At 37.8% G+C, this 18,374-nt stretch overlaps 2 protein-coding genes across 2 annotated transcripts; both read right to left on the reverse strand.

Annotated features, from left to right (window-relative positions):
• Positions 1 to 10,260: 10,260 nt before the first annotated feature.
• Positions 10,261 to 12,846, reverse strand: LOC141825530 (glutamine synthetase nodule isozyme-like). The gene is made up of 13 exons (XM_074712908.1): positions 12,716 to 12,846; positions 12,449 to 12,488; positions 12,239 to 12,342; positions 12,110 to 12,158; positions 11,935 to 12,041; positions 11,773 to 11,860; positions 11,584 to 11,712; positions 11,422 to 11,496; positions 11,265 to 11,318; positions 11,140 to 11,177; positions 10,884 to 11,043; positions 10,746 to 10,806; positions 10,261 to 10,647 (listed from the first exon to the last, which is right to left on the reverse strand). The coding sequence occupies exons 1-13, from the start codon at positions 12,787 to 12,789 to the stop codon at positions 10,553 to 10,555; spliced, it is 1,074 nt and encodes a 357-aa protein (XP_074569009.1). The 5' UTR covers positions 12,790 to 12,846; the 3' UTR covers positions 10,261 to 10,552.
• A 4,187-nt stretch (positions 12,847 to 17,033) lies between these two features.
• LOC141823749 (uncharacterized) lies at positions 17,034 to 17,576 on the reverse strand. Its single transcript, XM_074710996.1, has one exon. It carries the CDS (start codon positions 17,574 to 17,576, stop codon positions 17,034 to 17,036), a length of 543 nt encoding a protein of 180 aa, XP_074567097.1.
• Between the last annotated feature and the right edge of the window lie 798 nt (positions 17,577 to 18,374).

Below are 18,374 nucleotides of genomic sequence, written 5' to 3' on the forward strand. Positions count from 1 at the left end.
TCTTTCGACTGGTGGGGAGGTTGGATCTGAAACTCAAGTTTAATTGGATGGAGACGGGCGGAGCCAACGTGGCTGCTGGGCCATAAAATAAAAATAAATAAATAAATAAATTTGGGACCACGTAAATAAGATACTACAAAGTACGAAATTGATCAGCCGCGCACCGTCCCTACGCGATCCCGTCCGCACCTTCTCCTACCCATGCCCACTGCCGCCGCGATTTCATCGCCGTCCGGCCATCTCCGGCCGCCGGACCAGGCCCGATCGACGCGCCACTCGTCGGCGCGTCGATCGGGCCTGGTCCGGCGGCCGGAGATGGCCGGAATAAAGAACGAAACCGAGACCACAGTGACTGGCGCCGTTTCCGGCCAAATCGCGGGCGAAACTTCCCCGGCCGGTCTCCGGCCGGAATTTGGCCGGATTCGGCCGCGATTTGGCCGGAAACGGCGCCAGTCACTGTGGTCTCGGTTTCCGGCCAAATTCACGGGTGTCGCGCAGGAGATCAGTTCTCCTACAAATATATATATATACCTAGTAAAAGCGAAAGAAACATTGGGCATGCATGGCATTTGTAGATATCCATTCCCACGGTCACTTGACACTTGAATTGTAATGAATTACATTCATCTTTAGGGCATGCATGATTGAGTTAGTTAGTGTGAGACAGACTTATTGAAATGGACAAGGATTGAATCTCGACGAAACCGAAACAATACCTTCTCCGTAGTAGTCAATTATAATTTTTCAATTTAACTTCTTACAGATGGTCGTAGAATGAACCATATGAGACTATTAAAATGACATATTCTATCTTTTACTAAAATAATGAATTGCACTCTCTAAAAAAACTTACTGTCCAGTCTCGATACAAAAGAGGCCTTGCTCTTTCCGACACCATTAGAGTCAGTCAAAAATTATTCTCGTGACCACAAAATAAATATATATTATACATTTTTACCCCAAGGCCTGAATTGTTCGTCTTCTTTCCCTCTCTGAGGCAAGCAACCCAGCTTCAATTCGTCTCCTTCTAACCTTCCCTTTCCGTAGCAAGCCAAGAAACAAGACCCTCCCTCTAGACCATCTCTTTCCCTCTCTGCAGCAAACAAACCTCCGTCTCCTCTCTCTGCCTAGACTATCTCTTTCCCTCTTTGCAGCAAACAAACCTCCGTCTCCTTCTCTCTCCGTAGCAAGCTAGCAAGCAACGTCCTTTGTCTAGACCGTCTCCTTTCTTCTCCGTTGCCAGCAACCCTCCGTCTCCTTCCCTCTCCGCAGCAAGTCAGCAAGCAACACCCTCAATCTCCTTCCCTCTCCGAAGTAAGCAACGCCCTCCGCACTGTTGTGGAAGTCACAATAATTTCCACCAAAAGTATAATTAATTACACAATTATACTCAACAATTGCTATTAACTAAACATATACAAGAACACCAAAGATTTAATGAGGTTCAACAAATAATGCCTAAATCCTCCAAAATACTATCAAAATATTTCACTAATTTATGAAATATTACAAACTAGGAGAGAACAATAGAACCTGAATATAAGGAGAGAATATCAATCCAGATTCACAAACTCCTTGCCAAAACAAATAAGGATAGGAGTCTTTTTATAGCCTTAAGACTCTTCCTTATTTTCTAAACTCCCAATGTGGGACTAAAATTTTACCAAAACTAACAAATCTCCACCTTGGTAAAATTTCATATGATTCTCTCACAAAATCAATTTTCAACAATATTGATCAAGTCTAAACAATGTTTAAACTTGATCGCAGTTACCACTTTTGTCATCATGTCAGCAGGATTTTCAGCGGTTTGAATCTTCAGAATTATGATTCTGCCTTCTTCTAGAATCTCACGTACAAAATGATATCGAACATCAATGTGCTTCGTCCTTGCATGATAAACCTGGTTCTTTGCTAAATGAATAGCACTTTGACTATCACAATGCACTTTGATGTGCTTCTGCTCCATTCCCAGTTCACCTAGCAACCCTTGAAGCCAAATTGCCTCCTTCACAGCCTCTGTAAGTGCCATATATTCTGCTTCTGTCGTAGATAAAGCAACTGTTGACTGTAAGGTAGACTTCCAACTGACTGGTGCCTTTGCAAAAGAGAACACATAACCAGTAGTTGATCGACGCTTGTCCAAATCACTTGCATAATCAGAATCACAATATCCAACTACACACTGACCATCTTGTTTGTCCTGCTGAAATACCAAACCAAAATCTACGGTATTCAAAATATATCGTAGAATCCATTTCACAGCTTGCCAATGCTCTTTTCCAGGATCATGCATATACCTGCTTACAACCCCAACTGCTTGTGAAATATCGGGCCTAGTACACACCATTGCATACATCAAACTACCAACAGCATTTGCATACGGTACTTTTGACATGTATTCCCGTTCTGCATCATTCTTTGGTGACATGGATGCAGTAAACTTGAAATGAGAAGCAAGTGGGGTACTAACTGGTTTTGATTTCTCATTCATACCAAAACGTTTTAGTACCTTCCTCAAATATTCTTTCTGAGATAAACAAAGCCTCCCTGATTTTCTATCTCTTGATATTTCCATGCCGAGAATCCTTTTTGCTTCACCAAGATCCTTCATCTCAAACTCCTTGTTTAATTGGCTCTTTAATTTCTGTATTTCTGTTTGACTCTTGGCTGCAATCAACATATCATCAACATAAAGAAGAAGATAGATATAGGATTCGTCTTGTAGCTTGCGGAAATATACACAATAATCATATTTGCTTCTCGTGTACTTTTGCCCTATCATAAACTTATCAAATCGCTTGTACCACTGCCTTGAAGATTGCTTCAACCCATACAGCGATTTTTCCAATTTACATACCATCTTTTCCTCTCCAGCAACTTTGAATCCATCTGGTTGAGTCATGTAGATTTCTTCATCCAAATCTCCATGTAAAAAGGTAATTTTTACATCCATCTGGACTAGTTCCAAATCCAACTGTGCTACCAAAGCTAACAAAATTCGGATAGAGGAATGTTTTACAACTGGAGAAAATACTTCATTGTAATCAACTCCTTCCGTCTGAGCATAGCCTTTAGCTACTAATCTTGCTTTGTAGCGAACTTGATCTGTATCAGGAAATCCAGCTTTCTTTGCATATACCCACTTGCAACCAATTGCTTTCTTTTCTTTCGGGAGACTTGATAGTTTCCATGTCTGATTCTTATGAAGAGACTGCATTTCTTCATCCATGGCGTTCCTCCATTTTTCCTGTTCTGAACTTTGGATTGCTGCATTATAAGTAGTAGGAACATCATCAATTTGAATTGCAGAAGCGACCATATCGGCATAGCGAGCAGGTTGTCTTATGGTCCTTTTTCCCTTCCTTAGTGCAATTGATTCATGTTGCTGTGGATGTTCTTGGACCTGAACCTCTTCTTTATCTACAATAGGAGAGTCATCAACAATTTCTATATTAGCTGGGACAAATTTATTACCTTCAAACTCCATCTGTTTGGTAATACCATCTGACTGCAATAATTGTTTAGAAGACACCTTTCTAAACATAGTAGATTCATCAAAAGTCACATCCTTGCTGAAGATTATCTTCTTTGTTTCTGGACACCAAAGACGATAACCTTTAACACCAGAGGTGATTCTCATAAAGATTGCCTTCCTTGCTCTTGGATCCAGCTTGGACTCTTTAACATGATAGTATACGGTGGAACCAAACACATGTAATAAATCATAATCTGTAGCAGGATTTCCAGACCATTTCTCAAATGGTGTTTTGCCATCAATAGCAGTTGATGGTAAACGATTAACAAGGTGACAAGCATATACTAAAGCCTCAGCCCAAAATTCTTTGCCTAACCCAGTATTAGACAACATACATCGGACCTTCTCTAGTAATGTCCGATTCATACGCTCTGCCACTCCATTCTGTTGTGGTGTATTTCTGACAGTGAAGTGTCTAATAATACCTTCATTTTCACAGACTTTTGAAAAAGAATCATTTTTAAATTCTCCACCATTGTCTGTACGGAGACATTTAACCTTTCTGCCTGTTTGAGTCTCCACCATATTTTTTCATTTAAGAAAAATTCCCAAAACTTCATCCTTCGTCTTCATTGTATACACCCAAACTCTTGGGAAAAATCATCAACAAAAGTAACATAATAATGTCTTCCACCCAAAGAAGTTGTCTTGGAAGGCCCCCATACATCAGAATTAATGTAATCCAAAAATAAATCTGAAAAGGGAAAGGGTGTCGCAGAGTCAAATGTAATTGAGTATGATGATGCAGATTCAGACCTCACAATTGCTGCTACACCATTAATTGACAATTCCATCTCATGGTTGCTAGATTCAGCTTGTAGTCATCATATGTCTCCTAATCGAAGATTTATTTTTGTTTCTAAGTTTGGGACAATCTTTCTTCCAATGCCCTTTTTCTCGACAATAAGCACATTCATCTTTACTCAATCTGGACTTTGACTTAGATCTTCCTCTCCATCCTTTCTTTTGACTCTGGGAACGACCTCTTACAACAAGAGCTTCTGCTTCTATAGTTGTGTTTCCTTGTTTTTCTTTTTTTCTTAATTCATAACTATACAAGGCAGCAGTTATTTCACTAAGAGACACATCAGCCTTTCCATGTAGTAAAGTAGTTTCAAGATACTCAAACTCATCAGGAAGTGATGTCATCAACATCAGAGCCAAATCTTCATCATTAAAAGTCACGTCTATATTCATCAAATCAGTTACCAGTTGATTAAAACTAGTAATGTGATCATTCATAGTGGTACCCGAAACATAGTTAAATCGGAACAATCTCTTCTTCATGTAGAGTTTGTTCTGACTATTTTTCTTCAAAAATTTCTCTTCTAATGTCATCCATAATTTATTTGCAGAAGTTTCTTTAGAAAATGCATACTTCTGCTCTCTAGAAAGGCACGATCGAATGGTACCACACGCTATTCTATTGATCATCTTCCATTCTTTTTCTTCAATATCATCTGGTTTCTCTTCTTCAATAGCAATGTCTAAACCTTGCTGAAAAAGAATATCTTGCACCTCACTTTGCCACATACCAAAATGACCAGTGCCATCAAAAATTTCTACTGCAAATCTAGCATTAGACACTGTATTTCTAGCCAAGATTGAAGACGAAGAAACTGTTCTTGTCGATGTCATTTCTTCTATAAATTCTAGTTAATAGCAGACAAAACGGAATGCCAATAAGCCCTGAAAATTTCTTTCTGATGTGGTAGATCAGCCTAAGTTGAAACCACAGATCATACTCAAAATAAACTTGGCTCTGATATCAATTGTTGTGGAAGTCACAATAATTTCCACCAAAAGTATAATTAATTACACAATTATACTCAACAATTGCTATTAACTAAACATATACAAGAACACCAAAGATTTAATGAGGTTCGGCAAATAATGCCTAAATCCTCCAAAATACTATCAAAATATTTCACTAATTTATGAAATATTACAAACTAGGAGAGAACAATAGAACCTGAATATAAGAGAGAATACCAATCCAGATTCACAAACTCTTTGTCAAAAGAAATAAAGATAGAAGTCTTTTTATAGCCTTAAAATTTTTTTTTATTTTCTAAACTCTCAATATGAGGCCAAAATTCCACTACAAAAATAACGAATTCATATTCGGTCCCTAATATTAGGGACCGATTCGTAATTCGGTCCCTAAATTAGGGGCCGAATTAAAAATCGGTCCCTAAATTCCGATTGCTTTTTTTTTCCTCGGTTTCCTCATGGTCGATTTCCCCCCACCCTCCTAAAATATGGACCGAATTAGGGACTGATTTGTAAATCGGTCCCTAAATTAGGGACCGAATTACAAATCAGTCGCTAATTAGGGACCGAATTGTAATTCGGTCGCTACTTTAGGGACCGAATTTAATTCAGTCCCTAATTAGGGACCGATTTGTAATTCGGTCCCTAAATACCGATTAATTTTTTTCTCGCGTTTTTTCGCACGCTCGATTTTCCCTCCCCTAAATTAGGGACTGATTTGTAATTCGGTCCCTAATTTAGGGGCCAAATTATAAATCAGTCCCTAAATACCGATTAATTATTTTTCTTTATGATTGATTTTGTTTCCCTCCTAAATTAGGGACCGATATATAATTCGGTCCCTAAATTAGGGACCGAATTACACATCAGTCCCTAAATATCGATTAATTCCCCTCTCTCCCGATTATTTCCTCCCACCCGAACTTACTTTTCTCTTCTCCCGATACCGAGCCCTTACTTTTCTCCTCTCCCGATACCGAGCCCTAGCCTCTCCGATCTCCTCTCTGCGTCCTCCCTCACGGATCTTCTCCTTCTCCTCTAGCGCATGAGATCTTCTCCTCCGGCGTCTCCGGCGCGTCTCCGAACTCCTCTTCGCGACCTCCCTCTCGCACGGGATCTTCTCCTCCAGCGCACGGGATCTTCTCCTCCTGCGTCTCCAACGTCTCAGGGTAAGTCATTTATCCTCCAATCTCCTCCGGCGTGATCTCCTCCGGCGCGGTTGCGGTCCAACGAGTGAGCTGTCGGTCCTGCAGCCGACCGCCTAATTTTTTTCAGTGTCTCCTGCTTTATTTTGTCGGTCCTTTCAAATTTGACTCTGTTCAATATTTGACTCTGGAAGTTCTTTCAAATTTTCATTTGCAGATACATGAAAGTGCTTTTAGTATCTGTTGGATAAAAATGCTTTCCTTTAAATACACTTGCAGTTTTGTTGGATTTTGTTACATTTACCTGCATTTTCTTTATCCATTTAGTTTGCACTTAATATTGTTAAAATTCTACAGTTTCTAAGCATTGTTTTGCATCTGTGTGACAGAGATTCACGTTGATCTGTTCCAAGAAGTGAATTGGCTGTTTGTTCAAGTGTACCTTCTCACATCTGCATAAGGTAAAAATTTGACCCTATGTTTCTTAATTAGGGCTTTAGCTACTTCATAATGTCTTTGCATGCAATCTCCTCATTGTTGTTGATTAAGTTCAATAAATAACAGCTTTAATTTTTAGTTTACGTGGTATTATGGTTTAATTAGGTTTATGTTATGAAATTTGCATGTTTGGCTTTAATTTATACATTTATTAATATCATAATTGTTTTCTCATTAGGTTAAAATGTATATGAATAAAGCTTGGATGTATAATAGACTAGAGAATGGATTTATTACTGATGAATACTTTGATGGAGTTGAAAATTTTGTTGAATTTGCTAAGCGTCATCCAGAGTGTATGAATGGTGATCATTTACGGTGTCCGTGTAATCATTGCAAATGTAGAAATACAACTTTTCGGCACGAGGATACTGTGAAAGTGCATCTATGTAAAAATGGATTTGTTCCAAATTATTACAACTGGTATTGTCATGGAGAACCTTATGTGTTTGAGCCAATTGGCCATTCTGGTGCGTCGTCATCTAATTATATAACTCAGCATGAATCATCATTTGCCCAAGATGATTCATCATTTAATGACAACACAATGCAGTCTATGGTTTATGATACGATGAATGCATTTGATCATCAAAATGTTGATGACATACCAACACCTGAAATTCAAAAATTATATGACATGTTAAATGCTAGTGAAAGAGAAGTATGGGAAGGCATTCCTTCTGGTCATTCCCAATTATAAGCACAACATCCCTTCACACAGTAAGGAATTATGCTCAATTGATGTCAGAGTTGCTCCCTCCTGATAATATAATGACTGATAGTTTTTATAGTACCAAAAAATTGATGAGGGGTTTAGGTTTGCCTGTAGAAAAGATTGATTGTTGTATAAATAATTGCATGATCTTTTGGAATGAAGATAGTGAACTGACTGAATGCAGATTGTGTAATCATTCTCGGTATAAACAGCGCAGTCGCATATCAAAACCAACAAGAATATACCTTACAAAGTTATGTATTATTTTCCATTGACGGCTAGACTTCAACGTTTGTATGCATCTGTTGCAACAGCAAACCATATGAGATGGCATCATGAGCATGCACACGAAGGAGATATAATGTGTCATTTAGGGCTTTCAGCAGATGGATTTCAACCATTTGGTCAATCTGGACAGCAATATTCATCTTGGCCAGTCATAATAACACCATACAATTTACCGCCATGGATGTGCATGAAAGATGAATTCATGTTCCTTACCGTGCTTATTCCAGGTCCAAAGAATCCAAAAGAGAAGATAGATATATTTTTGCAACCTCTTATTGCGGAGTTGAATGAATTATGGAATATAGGGTCTCCGACTTATGACATGGAATACGTATTGTCAAAAATTGTACAAAGATCTATTGTATACATGGAGAAAAGGTGGAAAAAAACCCACATATATACTAGATGAAGTGTGGGATGCATGGCAAAGGGTTTGGGCTGCAGAAAAATGGCAGCGAAATGCAACGACTGCTCAGAACAATAGAAATGCTGATGTTGGTGGCACGAGCGCTGGATCTTCAAAACATACCGCGGGATCACGATCTTTTGTAGAGCATGCAATCGAGTTGGTAAGTTTAGAATAACAATTTTTTTTTTGCATCCATAACTTTTTAATTTTATTTATTTTATTTTTCAGGAAAATACTTTACATAGACCGGGTACTAGCTGGGAGATATTTCGCAGTACCCATAAAAAAAAGATGGCACTTTTGTAGATGCGAGATCCAAGGCCATAGATGTAAGAATATCCATTTGACTACTACTACTTGTAATCCTAAGTTTTTTTTCTATTCAACAAAAAAGATGCAAGGCGTCGACGTGGCAGCCTCCTGAGCAGCAGCTGCCCCATGAAGCAGCAACGCAGCTACTGCCTAGCCAAGCAACGATGCGGTTGTTCGCGAAGCGGCCATTGCCCGCAAGACTGTGGCACGACCGCCTCCCCAGCGACCCCTACTTTGTGTGGTCACGTCAATGCTTGGTGGGGTAGCAGACACTCATGAAACTGCCACGTCGCTGCCTTGTCAGGTAGCACGAGCGACCGCGCCAGCACTAAACTAATATCCTAGCTCCGTCTTAGGTGGAATCTAGTGGTCAAATCTAGTTATCTAGAAATGCATTTTGCGAACTGTTCCAGCTTCTTGTGGAGCTAGAGAAAATTGCTCCTTCCCTAAGCGAGAGACAGACTGGACCTTGTTCCAAACTATTCTTCAGGTTAAGTGATGATGACAAGGAAACTATTCTATTGACTTTCTTAGCGAGTTCCTTTAATTTAATTTGCTTTTGGGTTATTCTCTCTAATTAGAACATTTTAGCTGACATACAGTTTTTGGTGACTCCTTTTGAAGCGGGGGAGATTCTTTAATTTAGTTGTTAGCTAGAATCAGCTTAGTCAACTTGAAATTGAAGGATGAATTATGCTACTGCATATGCATATGAATGTAAAAGAATTAAACAGTTCTAACATGGGATTTTATCATAAAAATAACAAAATAATGGCAATTTAATTTGTAAAAATAACAAAATAATTGCGGACAATAAAGATACTATAAATTCTTACCTGAATTCAGAGTCGTATGGTTATTGCCTTTGTTGACCTAATTGATCTCGGTTAAAGTTGACTTAATTGATCAAGCTCAGTTGATCAAGTTCAATTGTCTAATTAAGTTCAAGTTAGTTCGAGTTGAATTTTGATATTTGATCAATATATTTGTTAATGAAATTAAGTGAGATGTTCAAGTAGAACGAGAATTTATTAGAGAGTGAGATTATCGGTAGAATTGATCTTGAATTAGGTTGACTAAGATGGATGTGCTTTCAAGTATATCAAGATTGAATAGATTTTTTTTTTTTTAAATTGGCACAAGTTATCTAGCTTTTCAGACCAATTAATTCTAAGGTGACTGATTTGATCTCACGAAAATTTTTCACCGACCACCAAGGTAAATCGTAAAGTGAAAATGGCAGCCCAACCTAGCAAGCCAACGTTCTCAAATTCACTATCCATTTGAGAGAAAATTCTTGCAAATTCACCGCAAGCTAAGTTTCAAACTCCAAATACCTGATCTATTGTTGACGGATCTAACCATATTACTATTACCCTTAGGATGATTGATCAAATATTTAACATTAGATAAGTGGATCAGGATTTATCAAACACTTAGCAGTCAGAAATTCACGTGTTATAGCATTAACATGTTAGGCCATCAAACAGAGAAAAAAAAATACCAACGGCAATCATTTAATGAATTCTTTGTGGGGAATGCCATCTGATTAGGCTTAATCTCTTCTATATTACAGTGATCCTAAAGATAACTTGACGTATTGCTCTCTAGCAAGGAACAATGTTTGCCAGGCCACAGTAGAATGGTAGATACATCAGAGCCAAAACAACTGGAAGCTTTCTGTGATACAGGAGTTGCAAGATCATAATATTATTTTTTGTTTTTCAACAAGAAATTACAGTGCAACATTTCCGTAGCATACAGGGAGCAGACACACGAGAAGGAAAGGAAAATGAACACGAGACAGAAGTAAACACCACATTGTGCAAACACACAGGCAATTCGATCCAGTGGAAAGATGATGCATATCCAGGTTAATTTGGTTGCCAAAGGAGGGTGGTCTCTGCGATCATGGAAGTGACGACATATGGATCCATGTTGGAAGCTGGCCTTCGATCCTCAAAGTACCCTGACAAAGGAATGAAGGAAATCCCACTGATCAGCTGAAATGGATGGATAATCTAAGCTAAACAAAGTAAAGCCTTGATATCAAGAAATGCTATCAACCTTTGCCGGACTTTTCGGTGTCACGGCCAACGCGAATGGATGCTCCACGGTTAGCAACTCCCTGCCAACCAAGATAGATAGTTTCAGACTGGTAATCTTCTATGAATCTTGGAATTGTGTAGAACGGTAAGACTTTACCCAAACGAAGGTGTCGATATCAGCAGTTTCGTGTCGGCCGGTGAGGCGGCGCTCGTTGCCTTGTCCATAGGCAGATATGTGGTCTTTGTGCCTCAGCCCAAGTTTATGAATTGCTTCCTTGATGACTTCGTACCCTCCATCAGACCTCATGGACTTGGTGCTGAGAATTACAAGTGCAGAAAGGCATTAGACTCATGGCTTGTTGATGTATAATTAAAGGAATGAATGAAGTTTTAGCGGCTAAAATGAGAACTACCTGTAGTTTGTGTGAGCACCAGCACCATTCCAATCGCCCTTCGAGCACCAAACCATCAAAAGTCACAAGTCAATATCAGAGATGAGAATGAACTGCAGATTTGGTCGAGTTGATGCAATTTTTACCGGAATTGGCTTTGGATCGAGAGAAAGCACCACTCCAGCTATTTCTGTAATTCGCTGCCGACGCACAATTCGATTCGTTGGTGTTTGGAAAAACAAACGAAACCATGAATCTATGATCTGCTCTGCTAATGGAAGATAGAGAGAGAGCTGGATTTACCTCGAGTATGTACCGAGCAATCCACAGATGATCACCGGCAGAGATGGCAGCGCAAGGGCCTACCTGAAACTCCCACTGCAGATCAACATTCCTCAAATGCGTCGTCAGAAATCCTAAACACTTGAAAGTCGAGAAGTTCTTCACGAGATAACTGAGCTTTACCTGACCAGGCATGACCTCCCCGTTGATGCCACTGATCTTGACGCCTGCATAAAGGCATGCCTTGTAGTGAGCATCAACTACGTCCCTCCCGAAAGCCTTATCAGCTCCAGCGGCGCAGTAATAAGGACCCTGTGACAGAAGAACTACTCATTCTTTGGCGATGCTTCTTCAGACGAAATAAATGAATACCTGGGGGCCAGGAAATCCACCAATTGGCCATCCAAGAGGCCAGTTCACATCCTTCTGAAGGAGAGTGTACTCTTGCTCTATCCCGAACCTATCGGGGACAGTACGTTTAGGAAAAGAAACAAGGAAACAAAGCTGCTCAGTGCATGTTTGAATCATCAGTACCAAGTTTCTTCTGCTTCAACAATGGCGTTGCTGAATATCTTGGCAGCGTTGTATCTTTTGTTTGTTGGGATCGGCTCACCTTGTGGCGTATAGCAATCACACATTACCTATATTTCAGAAAATGAATATATAAATGCAATTGTCGAAGCTATAGTCACTGAAAGACTCGGCTTACTAGGATGTTGTTGCCCTTCCTGAAAGGATCCTTGAAGATCGCCTGGGGACTGCAAGCGCAAATTAAAGATGCATGTGTTGTTGCAAAAAAAGGTTTAAAGACCTTGATAGTGGAGGGATTTGATCATACCAGAGAATCACTTCACTGTCCTTTCCAGGAGCTTGGCCTGTGCTTGAGCCATCGTAGTTCCACTTGGGAAGTTGGCTGGGATCAGTCACAGGGCCTGGCAGTGTCTGCCAATTTGGATCAAAACTTGCATATCAAACAAATTAAACATTCCGAGAAAATTTGTATTGCTGAAGGAAAACGAAGGTGTGTTCTTTGAACTGACAGTCTTACCCTTGCTTTGCTCCTCAGGTCAGTGCCAGAACCACCTACCCTGTTTGATCAATAGACACTACTCATGAAACATGATGAAACTTAATTGCTCACCAGAAGAATAAACATACAGAAATAGCTAGTAAAACCATTTAATGTGAAAGAGAAACACAGGGACTAAAGAAAAAGCTTCGATATCAAGATCAGAAGCTTACAATGAAAATCAAAGCCTATATGTATGCATAAATATGTATAACGAGAAACTTTAGAAAGAAGGAAGGAACAAACCATATGTACTCGGCGATGATCTTTTCAGTGTAGTCGGAGAGGTTGAGGTTGATGAGATCTGTGAGCAGAGCCATGGCTGGATAAGGGATGTTCTTCTCTTCCCCTGAATGAATGACCTTAGGATAGCAGAAGAGAATGGAGAAGAAAGGGAAGAAGGAACCCAATTTATATAGGAGAGGGAAGGTTAGGGAGATTAAAGTAATGGAGATGAAAGTAGTTTAGTTCAAATTTAGCTTTCTTGAATTAATGGACATCTTGACGAATTCTTGATATTCTTTTTCCTTGAGTCATCAAGAAGATATGATGAGATGTGACAATGATTTGGAACATTGAAAACAAAGGAAAGAAAACGCCTTTATTTTGCACTGATAATGCCATCGTTCTATGGTTGGCATGCTAAACAGAGAAAGAAAAACTTTTACTTTGAAGAGTTGCTTTAATGTGAGCTCTTGTTCTGCACTGTACTATTGAACAGTTTGAGAAATTTGGTAGCTAGCATAACTCATTTGCCACATGCCAAACTTGATACTCAATATTTGTGACTAAAAACATCGCAATAAATGCACAGGAATACTCAAGTTCTTACAAAAAAAATAAAGCTTGTTCGAGAATCTATTGGGAAAGTTTCTTAGTCGCTAGCTGCAGGAGAAAATTTATGGATCTTTTTCACAACCTATTGCACTTTTACTGCTTATTTAGTTTGTAGAAGATAAGGGGAAAGGAGAAAGAAAAGTAAAGGGATTTAGGCCATCTCATGGAAAAAGTTAAAAAGGAATTCAGAGAAAGTAAAAGGAAAAGATTTCCCTCATTTTACCTTCGATGTTCCAATAGGATGATCAATGTTCTTGTTTTGGATTGATAATAATGTTCTTGTGCATTCTAAAGTAGGAATTAAAGAATGAGCTCTTGTTCTGCATGCATGGTGCTTTAATGTGATCGAACCTTTGTTTGGCATTGGCTTTCTTTTGGAGAAATTTGGAAGTATAATTCTTATTGATCTGACATATAGCAAAATGGTGTTGTTCTCGTTTGGTAGAGAATGTGTAATTCTGTTGACGAAATTAATTTGCAATAAATGAAGAGGAAGACTTTGTAGGAAAAGCCATGAGTTTCTAACATTTTGTTGATGAATCATTATGTCCACGAACTTCCTCATCATCCAATAATCATTTCTAGCTCGCCATTAAGCATCCATCTCCCTCCAGGTGTTCAATGCTCTTTTGGTCGCGTTGTCAGCTTTGTATTTAAGGCTGAACATTCGATTAAAATTAAATTGACTAAATCAAACTATTAAAAATTAAATTAAATTAATTTTTTAATCAAATTCTATGGTTAAAATTGAACAAATCCAAATCGATTTAATATAAAAAATACAAAAATTATTATTATTAAAATATCAATTTAATTGATTTTCAAAATTCAAAATAGAACTGATTTAATCAAAATAATCCATATTTTTATTTAAAAAATAAATGTATTTCTAAATAAATCGAACTGAATTTGGATATCAGTTCAGTTCGATAGATAATTTTTATTTAATTAAAGTTTTGCTCATCCCAACTCGCTCTTCTCTAATTGTGTGCATAACTGTATCCTCTAAATGCCTTGGGAGCTCCGCTAGCTAGTTGATTCCTCTCCTATCACAAGCCTGACTCTCCTTTAGATGCATTGTAAACTCTACAGGATAGTTTATGTTATGGCTAAATACATGATTTGTGCGTAGGGTGAGCAAAAATTCGATTAAACCGAATAAACCGATCAAACCGAACCAAATTTTTAATTCGGTTCGGTTATTTCGGAAATTCGGTTATTTTTTTTAAAAAATCGGTTAATTCGGTTCGATTTCGATTTTAAATTTTCTTATTCGGTTAAACCGAATTAACCGAATTAATTAAATTAAAAAAATAATTTATAAATTTTAAGTAAATAAATATATAAATCTCTAATTTATTAATAAAATTTTTATAATATTAAAAAAAAATCGGTTAATTCGGTTTTTGACCGAATTAACTGATAAAATATCGGTTCGGTTTGTTCGATTTTTATTGGAAATTAAAGAATGAGCTCTTGTTCTGCATGCATGGTGCTTTAATGTGATCGAACCTTTGTTTGGCATTGGCTTTCTTTTGGAGAAATTTGGAAGTATAATTCTCATTGATCTGACATATAGCAAAATGGTGTTGTTCTCGTTTGGTAGAGAATGTGTAATTCTGTTGACGAAATTAATTTGCAATAAATGGAGAGGAAGACTTTGTAGGAAAAGCTATGAGTTTCTAACATTTTGTTGATGAATCATTATGTCCACGCACTTCGTCATCATCCAATAATCATTTCTAGGATCTCCCTCGTTCAATGCTCTTTTTCTTTTCTTATGCAGAAAAAGAGCATTGAACGGAGTCCTATTTATGGTCGTATTTATGGTTGGGCATTCGATTAAAATTAAATTGACTAAATCAAACTATTGAAAATTAAATTAAGTAGATTTTTTAAATCAAATTCTACGATTAAAATTGAACAAATCCAAATTGATTTAATATAAAAAATACAAAAGCTATTATTATTAAAATATCAATTTAATTGATTTTCAAAATTTAAAATAGAACTGATTTAATCAAAATAATCCATATTTTTATTAAAAAAATAAATGTATTTCTAAATAAATCGAACTGAATTTGGATATCAGTTCGATAGATAATTTTTATTTAATTAAAGTTTTGCTCATCCCAGCTCGCTCTTCTCTAATTGTGTGCATAACTATATATATCCTCTAAATGCCTTGGGAGCTCCGCTAGCTAGTTGATTCCTCTCCTATCACAAGCCTGACTCTCCTTTAGATGCATTGTAAACTCTACAGGATAGTTTATGTTACGGCTAAATACATGATTTGTGCGTAAATCTGTAACATTTATTATATAAAAAAAAAAGGAAAAGGGGGCTGCCTAATTAAGGTTCCAAGGAGGAATAAATTTTTTTTTTTGGATAATCTAACTATTTAATTTTTATGATTTAATTAATTTTAAAGATGATTGATTTGATTTCATGGAAGTTTTCTATTGCCTATCAAGGTAAATTCAGAGGTGAATTCTCCACCTCTATCGGACCGAAGAGCTTTGATTTGATAGCCACTTTGTTTCTCCACCATTAATTTGAACCTTTTGAAGATTTTGAACACCTCCGATTTTGCCTTCAAAAAAATACATCCAAGTTTTCCGAGAATAATCATCAATGAAAAGCACAAAGTAATTATTCTCACCAAGTGATAATGGCTTGATTGGTCCGCACACATCCGAGTGTATCAGCTCCAATGGATGTTGAGCCCTCGTTAAAGACTCCTTTGGAAAACTCTTTCTTGCTTGCTTTCCAAGAAGACATCCTTCACAAAGTTGATTAGGATGGTTTATGGAGGGCAATCCTTTCACCATTCTTCCATTGCTCATTATCTTCAGCCCATCGAAGTTCAAATGCCAAATCTCATGTGTTATAGCCAAGATAAATCTTTGAAACAAGATTTCAAACACATAGGAATACCACTTTGAATGTTTAGCAAAAACATTCAATTCTTTGTCATGGGCACCTTAGCAAGCAATCTGCCACTTTCATCTTTCAAGGTCAATGATTTATCTTTCAAATGAATATCATAATTCTTTTTCAATAATTGGCCCAAACTCAAAATGTTATTTTTCATGGCCGGCACATAAAACACATTGGAAATTAATTGATGACTTCCATCTTTTGCAAGAATCAAAATCGTACCTTTTCCTTTCACTTGAACTTTTGAAGAGTCGCCAAAAGTTATATCACCATCGGTTGATTCATCAAGTTCCACAAACAAATCTCTCCTACCACAAATGTGGCTACTTGCGCCGGAATCAAGATACCATGTACACTCATTCTCATCTTGATCAGTTTTGCAAGCTAGCAGCAGAGTAGGGCCCGAATCTTCTTTTGTATCATTGCTTTCCACAAAATTAGTTGTCTCGTCCTTGTTATTTCTACATTCCCAAGAATAGTGGCCAAGACGATGACAAGTAAAGCACTCAATTTCAGACCTCATTTGATGACCTCCACGACTTCTACCCCTTCCATGATTTTTTCTTTGATTGAAGATCTGACTTGTCTCAGTATTATATGAGAAGTTTTTGTCACCTCGTCTACCTCTTCCATGACCATGACCTCGACCTTGGCCTTGTCCTCGAGATCCTCCAGGTCCGCGACCTCTTTGGAATACACCTTGGTTTGTGTCCTTCAATGATAGCTTTGCTTTCAAGGCTTGTTCAACCGATTCTTGAATCGATTTTATCAACCTTTCTTCATGTGCTTATAAAGATCCAGCAAGTTCATCAACGGTCATGGTGTCTAGATCTTTAGACTCTTCGATGGCAACCACGATATAATTAAATTTTGGATCCAAAGATCTCAAAATTTTTCCAACAATTCGATCATCCTTCATATCATCTCCATATCTTTTCAATTGATTTGTAACAGCCAATACTCTTGAGAAATAATCAGAAATAGATTCGGAATCCTTCATGCGTAGAGATTCAAACTCTCCTCTCAATGTTTGAAGACATACCTTCTTTACTTTATCAACACCTTTAAATGAAGCTTGAAGAGTTTCCCATGCTTGCTTGGATGTAGTTGTCGCAGCAACTTTCTCGAACATCTTTTCATCCAAACTTTGATGGATGAGGGTGAGCGCCTTTTGATCCTTCTTCTTGACGGATGCCTCATTTACATCAATGTCATTCTCCACATGATCCCAAGCTTCATATGCTCCAAGCAAAGCCTTCATCCTTATGCACCAATTATCATAATTTTCTTTGGTGAGAGATGGAACAACAAATGGGGCTCCAAGCGACATCTTTCCTTCAAGCTTTGTCTCCAAACACAACATGGTAAGCTCTGATACCAATTTGTTAGAAAATGGAGACCATAAAACTAGAACACTCACAAATGGAGGAAAAACTAGAACACTAAAGAATGGAGGAAAACTGTTTCTTGCATTACAAATTGAGTGAATACATAGGGTATTTATAAGAAATATCCAAGAAGTATACATGAATCAATAATAAATAACATACATGCATCATTGAAAAGTCATTCATGAATTCTCCTCTAATATTCATGCATATTGCTCCCATAATAAATCAAGTTACGTGAATGAATATGCATACAACTTAATATGCATGCATGCAACCAATAATCTGATTTATTTTCAACTGCGCATCCGTACGTTTTAGTCGTGGATACCTTATAAGTCAAGCACTGATGCGGAGGGTCACTCTTTGTGGCAAGGTTCAAGCTCTATATCAAAGGAGAAAGGTGAGTTTAATTGTTGTTTCCACTAAAGAATGAAAGATGCAGTGGTATTTTTCTGTGTACTTAAGCTCTATGCTATACTGCCATGTAGGTCGGAATCTGCCATGTAGAGTTATATGGTATATTGAAGTGTCTTATCTCAAGTGGTAAGCAGGGGCGGAGCTTACATGGGCCTAGTGGGCCCGAACCAAAAAAAATATTAATATTAATATTATATTTTTTTGCCTTAATTGCTTCGTTCTTTTTTTTCTTTTTCGCCCCTTCTCATCGAACGACAAGATTCTCCATGCAACGCTCCGTCCTTTTGCGTCCTCCCTCACTCCCAAAGCCGCAGAATGTT

Source organism: Curcuma longa, chromosome 3 (genome assembly GCF_044706935.1).
Source record: "Curcuma longa cultivar G26 ecotype Majalengka, Jawa Barat chromosome 3, ITB_CL_G26_1.1, whole genome shotgun sequence".
NCBI classification, from domain to species: Eukaryota; Viridiplantae; Streptophyta; class Magnoliopsida; order Zingiberales; family Zingiberaceae; genus Curcuma; species Curcuma longa.